This window comes from Belonocnema kinseyi, chromosome 4, assembly GCF_010883055.1.
Source record: "Belonocnema kinseyi isolate 2016_QV_RU_SX_M_011 chromosome 4, B_treatae_v1, whole genome shotgun sequence".
In the NCBI taxonomy this organism is placed as follows: domain Eukaryota; kingdom Metazoa; phylum Arthropoda; class Insecta; order Hymenoptera; family Cynipidae; genus Belonocnema; species Belonocnema kinseyi.
In genome coordinates this window covers 112,093,596-112,101,264 of record NC_046660.1, presented here as the reverse complement: position 1 = coordinate 112,101,264, position 7,669 = coordinate 112,093,596, and the positions used below count along the sequence as shown (strand labels likewise).

General features: G+C 34.5%; 1 protein-coding gene across 1 annotated transcript in view; it reads right to left on the bottom strand.

Moving 5' to 3' along the window:
* Positions 1-6,266, bottom strand: part of LOC117171451 (ceramide phosphoethanolamine synthase) — a 114,746-nt gene extending 108,480 nt beyond the window's left edge. Inside the window, exons 1-3 of the mRNA XM_033358786.1 lie at positions 6,076-6,266; positions 5,767-5,993; positions 244-1,825 (exon numbers count right to left, since the gene is read on the bottom strand). Of these exons, the coding sequence (XP_033214677.1) occupies positions 249-1,346 (1,098 nt within the window). The 5' untranslated portion in view covers positions 1,347-1,825; positions 5,767-5,993; positions 6,076-6,266 and the 3' untranslated portion in view covers positions 244-248. The remainder of the gene's footprint in view (positions 1-243; positions 1,826-5,766; positions 5,994-6,075) is intronic.
* Positions 6,267-7,669: the final 1,403 nt, after the last annotated feature.

Sequence of the window (7,669 nt, the reverse complement as noted above, 5' to 3'; positions counted from 1 at the left end):
TAATATGTTACTGCGCAGGCGTTTAATTAACATTTGGTGTAAACCGGTGGCATAAATTAAGCTGCAGAGGTAAGCATAGTTGCATTTTTTGTACAATTATTCAACAATAATACATTTTTTATCCAAACTTTTTGCCTAATTTTTGACTAAGAAATTTGTTGGCAACACTAATACTTATTGTAAATGAATATAATTTCATCCATTCCAATATAAGCATATTTAAAAATAGCAGGCGTACTTAACTATTATCAGTGAACGCTTGTCTCATTCCATGCGTACAATATTTCTGAAGTCAGAAGCTCAGACGTCGCAGACGTTCTTCGAATGAAAGCATATGATTCAAGGAAGTGGAACTCGGTGAAATAGATAACCACAAAGACAATTATGTATCCAAGCCAACGCAACGTTCTCATATATTCCCAGAGTCTATCCAGGAACATTGCCAACAGCAAATAGTCCAAAGCAATATGAAAATTGATCAGCTTCCAGGCTGTCGACATAGCCCAAAAGGAATTAGACTGCATAACTTTCGCTTGTCTAGCAAACAATTCATCCCTAGAAATGGAAGAAAAAACCTTGTCATTCTCCAACAAATCTTGATAGAGAGAAATATAACGATTCCAGCCGATGCTGCTGACCAAAAGGTACCCGGCGAAGAGGATCACTGTCCGGATCACATTGCGGTGTCTTCGTCTCCTATACACAGTCTCTTTGTCGATTTCTCGAGCATCCACCAGAGGCCAGACATTACGAAGTTTCTCATAACCTCTTCCTGCTACATTTCTCTGAAAGTAGCAGAAAATTCCAATCATCAAGGCTATGCAACCAACTGCATCACAGATTCCATCTACGAAGTATCCAATCGACCCAACATCGGAATACTCTCCGTCAATATGCTTCCTCTTTCTAGCTACGTGACCATCCAAATCATCCAACCATGTTCTAATTTCAAAAAGTAATACGGCAAGTCGCCTCTCTGAAAGGGAATTACTTGAGGCACATTTCCCAGCTGCAATAGCTACCAACACGTGGCATCCGCTGATTAGATTTGGCGAAATCCACTCGCAATCACTGATTCTAATCGCCTGATTTACAACAGCGGCAAGTGGACTAAGTAGGTAATAGTTGGGATGATCTGACATTAGGCCTTTCACGGTCACCACGCACAGAGGATCATAATAACACGCGATCCATCCTTCATATTGAGGCTTGTGATCACTGGGCTTAATCGAGTAATTATGTACTCGGAAATATAGCATAATATCCATGAATAAGAAATATAGTAACAATATGAGTGCCATAAACGTGAAGGTACTTCGGTGGAATATAGAAGTCAACAGAAACATTTTTACAGAATTAGATATAACTAAGTTCAATCTTGAATTTCGTAAAATGTTTTTAATCGATTTACGGCATTTGTGGAATTTTTGTTTTTTGTATTTTTTTAAAACTCCTATTGGAAAGTCTTCTAAGGATATGGTAAAAATAATTCTCCTTCCCTTTTAAACATCACTTTGTTGGAGATAGTTCCAAATATATCTTTCAGTTCATTCATCGTCCCAATGACTTATGGTGTTCAATATAAATATCTTTATGTTGGTAACAAGCGGTACTTTCCCGACGATTGTTACATGACATAATAATTAAATGTTCTTGTAATTGTGATTTATTTTCTAATATTCTTGATTTTATATTCCTGCATTGATCTTGAATTTAATCTTCCGTCAGCTTCTTTTGAATGTCAGTATCAATTTTCTGGATCATTGTGTGTTGAGACTAATTACTGAAGAAATGGCCATTAATAGGTTGTCTAGCATTTTAAAACCTGTAAAAATGGGAATTTAATAAAAGTCTAAAATCCTACATTCAATTACGCAACAGTGCAAAATATATAACTGAAGGGTAGCAGTTCAGAACTAATAGATAACCAACAAAATCGGAATTTTTTAACAGAGCTAAAAAACATTATACAAAATCGAAACAAACATTTGAAGGTAAAAAAGAAGTTTACAAGTTGGAGCAAGCTCGGCTGTGGATTGCGATAAGAAACATAATTGTCGGTTCAATTGAAAAATTGAAACGTTCTTCCAAAATATTGAGTTTCTCAATGTGGGTCAAAAAATTGTATCTTAAAAAGACTGCCAATTTTGAGTCAATTATCAACGAATTCTTAGGTTACAACTTCACAGATTTTGAAACTTTTCTTTTACCCGAAAATAAAATTTCACTTTACTATTTGTTTACAGAGATAAAACGTTGCTTACGAGATATGGGGAGGTTGTGTAAGAATATTGAATGTTAAATAACCAAAAATTGTCCTGTTACGAGAATATCAAGATTTAGTTTAACGTTATCGCACTATAACAGTCGACATTTAAGTGGAAACTCTATGAATAAGAGAATTTATTTTCAATGAAAAATAATCATTTAAATAAAGCAAGATAAGAGACAACTGCTACAAAAAATAATACATATAAAATGACTAAATTTATCTTTAGTATTTTATGGATTCAGTAGTAACATACATATCATTTAATATACATATTTTTCAGGTAAAATGCGCTTTCATTATGAAGATACAGGAAAATTATTCGATTTAAGTTGAAAAAGTAACAAAATTAAGAATTTAGATATCCATTTGAAATCAATTTGAATTTAAACAATTTTAAACTATAGGATTTAGAAGAATTTAAAATAAAGTACAGTGAAACTCTGAGACACTCTCTTCGCTCGACAATATGTATACTGAAATATCGCTTAACAGGTACCCGATATTATAACGGATAAAGCGATCTAACGGGGCGGAGAGAGAGGCGCTGCAAAGTTAGCGGAGTAACTTCACATGTCAGTGTTTCGGTTAGGCGCAGTTATGCTTATGCGTTACAAAAAGCCAAAAACAAGTTGCAAAAATGTCGCAGAAAAGCGAAAGGAAGTTTCAAAGTTTTCAAATCAATATGAGCTTATAAAGGAAGTGAAACTAGTTGTCAGTTTGATTTTCAAGCGCAAACCCGGAATTTTCTCTTAAATTTGCGTTAGTGGTCATCTTAAAGTTTCATTTACAGTTCATTATGATATTATTAAACCAAAATAGCAAAAATACCAAAAATAGTATATTGCGTCACCAGAGTCGAAAGGCAACGATCGCACGAGTGTGAAGTTAGGTTCCCGAGCTAAGTGATGTCAGATATCACACGAATTTGTTACCCCGACTCTCATCATGCATATCATTTTTCATCACACCGATAATTGAAATTCGACTTAAATGCCTGTGGATTGGGTCCGCAATTGAGTTTTCTACCCTATGTAAGCAATCACGATTTACGACCTGCTCTACAGGCATCGTAAGTCGAATTTTTGATAAGGTTAGATTGGAAAATATATTTTTAGGAGAAAACTGCAACAAGAATGGTTCAAGCGACCCTGATTGTTTACGGTCTAGAAAAGTCCTGATTTACCGTAAAGGCCAAAGAGGGTATCCCCGAAACGTTCGGCAAAGCGTCTCTAGTGTATTTACCTCCAGTTGCGCCAGTGGTCGGCAAACTTTTTGCTTACTTTTCAAGTATGGTCAGGCTCCACTCGACTTAATTTTTTCTACTACTTTTCGGTCCATTCATGTATCTTAGTGTGAGTGAGCTTACTCCAGAAAGGGTCTTTTGTCCCCAGATATGTCAAAGTAAGGAAATTTTAAAACTTCTAATTTTTTAACTAGCGATTTGAAAATAGCATTATCAGCATCTACGAATTTTTCTGATTCCAATGATATATTGCTTGCCTAGAAAAGTTGAAAATTTGAAGGAGTTTAATATAAAAAAAAACATGAGCTTAACATTCAATTTAATACTAAATACTTCTCGAAAGTTCAACCTTCACAGACAAATTACATGTTTTTGGAATCGACAAAATACGTAGATTCCAAGTATATTACTTTTAAGTCACTGATTGCAAAATAAAAAATTTTTTAATCTTACATTTTTTCCCATTTTCTAACAAAGGACCCCTAAAGAAAGGGGTGGTCTGGCTAAGCTCGCACGTACTGCCCTGAAAGTAGGTCGTAGGGCAGCCAGGGCAGAATACCCTGCCCTGGGCAAAAGCGTGCCATTATGAAAGTTATAGAAGATAAAAATTAGCATAATTCTAAAGCAAATAGAAAATATAAAAAAATAAAAACATTTCAAAAAAATGTAATTTCTTAAAAATTCCGAAAAAATGAATAAAATTAAATGAAGGACTCAAATTGTACTTAAATAAATCGAAATACCTTAGCGCCTTAAGAAAAGTACAAAAATCGGACTTAATAAAAATAGCCGCATCGTCATGGACACACTGGATGTCCATCCAAATATTTTTTGTGTAAAAAACCAATGGCCGAAGTAATGTTTCGCACAAACTTACCTTTGAAAATCGACGTTACGCACAACTCCCTCCGGCTAAAAACTCCCCACTCTCACCTAATACCTTCTCCTTATGATGAGAAGGTAAAAATGAGTATTGACATTTGTATTAACGAAAATGCTTATTCCTCTGCTTAATTTTAAAATATATAAATTTTAATTATCGTGATTTGGCAAGTGAGAATTTGATAAAATAGAGAAAGGCATCAAGATTACTACGCAACAATTATAAATATTAAGCTTATATCATCATACGCGCATATATATTAATCTATTATAAGCTTGCGAAAATAGAGATCATATAATCGGAAAAATGGCTTGGTGTAAAACATACTATGGCTAAATATATGTTTTAAATTATGCCGGGAGTAAAATATTATAATGGAGAGTATGGAATTTTAATAAGACATAAAGACATATTTCTCGCATGGTATTGGCGAAAGAGTAAGCTCGCCAGAATGATGGAAAAGTACGCGGATAATTAGTCAAATGATCAGTTCATTTCCGGAAACCGTGAGAATCGCGAGGGAAATGTTCCTTATGGCGCTGTGAAATCGAGCACCGATGTTTTGTTCAATTGTGTATAGGGATATCCTCAACTCGTCGGAAACCATTATTGGCTGCCAATAAACACGACTCATAATGCCGATTTCTAGAATCCTGTGATTTCGGTTGATTTGATGGGGCCGTACTCAGATCTGTTTCTTAATCTCAATTATTTACGAAAATCGACCGTATCATAAATTTCTCTGATTTACCGGCAAAAGGCTTGCCAAATCCCCAATTGCGGCTCAATCAGCGATATTAAAATGTTGTGCTAAGTATAAACCTTTCTTATGGTTGCGTATTCGAACCCAAATCGTGATCTATTTTGTGGTGTGTCATTTTATTTGTGATGTAAGATTTTTTAACGTTACCGTCTCATTTGTAATTATCGTATCTCGCATTCAAATTTTGAATGGTAAAGAGGAATGTTTTCAAACTAATTGACAACATTTACCTGTCTGCCATGAATCTTTGCTTGATTTTTTTAAATTTATTTTTAAAATATATTTCTTATTATTTAATTGAAATATTATTCAAGCTCTATTAATGAGCCATTCCAGTACATATTTTGTTCTGTTAAATTATTTGGTTTATTGATTTGCTTGTTTCAATTGAATTTTAGATTCTATTTTTGAACTTAGAACTTTTCTTTCATATGAAACATGCGTTAGTTAACTATTTAAAAAAATTAATAATTTTGATATCAAAAATTTTAAGTTTCTAAAATCAGAGTTTAAACAATTGAAAGAATAAATCAATAAAAAAATAATGAATCTCAATATCATGGATAACATAAAAGAAATCGCTCGCTGGCTACTTATCATTAAACCTTCAGAATTACAGATGCAATTGGACGAACGGCGGTTATCTAGGAGCTGAGAGTCGATACAAATCCACTCGCCTTATCAGCATTATAAATGATAATCTTGCATCGCAGTCATTGATACCATAGAATTGAAAAGATTTAGCAACTTATCCATCAGTTTTTCTCGAGTACAGTGACTTGGAATCGAATAATCGCCTTGGAATATTGATTATGGTTATAAAATACCAATGCTGAAATCACACAATATTTTCGTTGTCTAATTACTAATCATTTCACTTTATCAAATTGACCTAAACACTCATATTTAAATACCTTGTCTTGATGCAACATAACCCGGCTCAACCTTGATTTACTCGGTATTTAAACTTTGCGCCTCTGGCTACTACGATCTTGACATATGAAATTTCAACCCAGAAAGAAGAACTTTCCTTTGCCAAATCGAAGGCAGACGCGAGCCTCAACTTCCGCGCTGGTAACGAGAGTTGAAGTGTCACCACTGACGGCACTGGCACTTTTCCCTTGACAGCTCACCTGCAAGAGCATTATGAGTGTGCGTTTAGCGCGGTTTCCAGGTTACAAGCGCAACCAACACAATTTTAACGCCTGCAATCTGCATGCGGCATCTAATGTCTATTCCTGTTTATTTCAATCGCTCCTATTTTATTGCTACTGCATTTGAATAATCTCCACTATAACACATTAAAATTATGGCTTGATAAAAATAAAATACAAATAAAGTATATACCACATGTGAATTAAAAGAAAAACTACAAGTATTTGTCGAATTTTGTACCTCGACTTTTACTTGTGACATGGCGTAGAAAAGTTGTAGCAAATATCTTAAATTTATTCCATGAAGTCTTTGAAGTCTCTTTAATTTAATTTTAAGCCCATAAAATTTTTTTAAATCTATACGGATTCTCGAGGTACGACAAAAAATGTGTGAGCGTGTCTGTGCAGAGTTTCAGTCGCGCCTGTCCGACAACGGTTTTTGCCTACTGAAACTCGACGCAGAAACGCTTGGAAATTTATTGTCATATTCTAAGAACTCGTGAATATTTTAAAAGCTTTATTGGCTTAAATTGAAGATTAAACTTCAAAGAATCTGTTGTATACTATATATTTAAGATTTCAGCTATAGTTTCCCTAGATCATGCCGCAGGTTGCAGTGATTTTTAATTGTACTTGAAGGCTGATTTCATTTGTTGGTATTGTCGTTGCTTATAATGGCAGATAGAAAAAAATTCAAATCGAAAAGTCCCAGAACATTTTTGGGTCCATTGCGTATTTTGGCTACTACAGGCATTGAAATTGTATTTAGGTGTACAGTTAGTTGCAAGTGCACTGAAAGAAATAAATTGCCGGTACAATCATATTGCGCGTTAGATCAGCCATTGATATGTCTATTTCAGCCATACAGATTGCTGTTCTAACCCGCAATATAACTGTATCAGCAATTCATTTATTTCAGTGTGTATGCGCGTGCGATCCCAAAAAGCAATAGTCCAACTATTTCGACGCAGTTAAGTGTCCCCCGCGATGTATGTGTGTATGCGCGTGCGATCCCAAAAAGCAATAGCCCAACTATTTCGACGCAGTTAAGTGTCCCCCAATGAGAAATGTCTGCATTAAGCAAAAAAAAATTTGTTTCGTCGTTGCTCTAGTCATTTTTATGTCTTATGGAGTTTAACATGTAAAATGTTTCCAATTTTTACTTCTTCGATTTTGGTCAGGAAATTATAGGTCAATTTATTTGAAATTTTATATGCTTGATCTCTTATCAGTGAATAGTATATTTATCGGATTTTGATACCTCAGAAATGTTTTGCAAAAGTTTAGGCATATCAAAAATCGCATATAATGGGCATATTTGGAGGCTTATTGTAAGCGTCGGATATACTTGTGT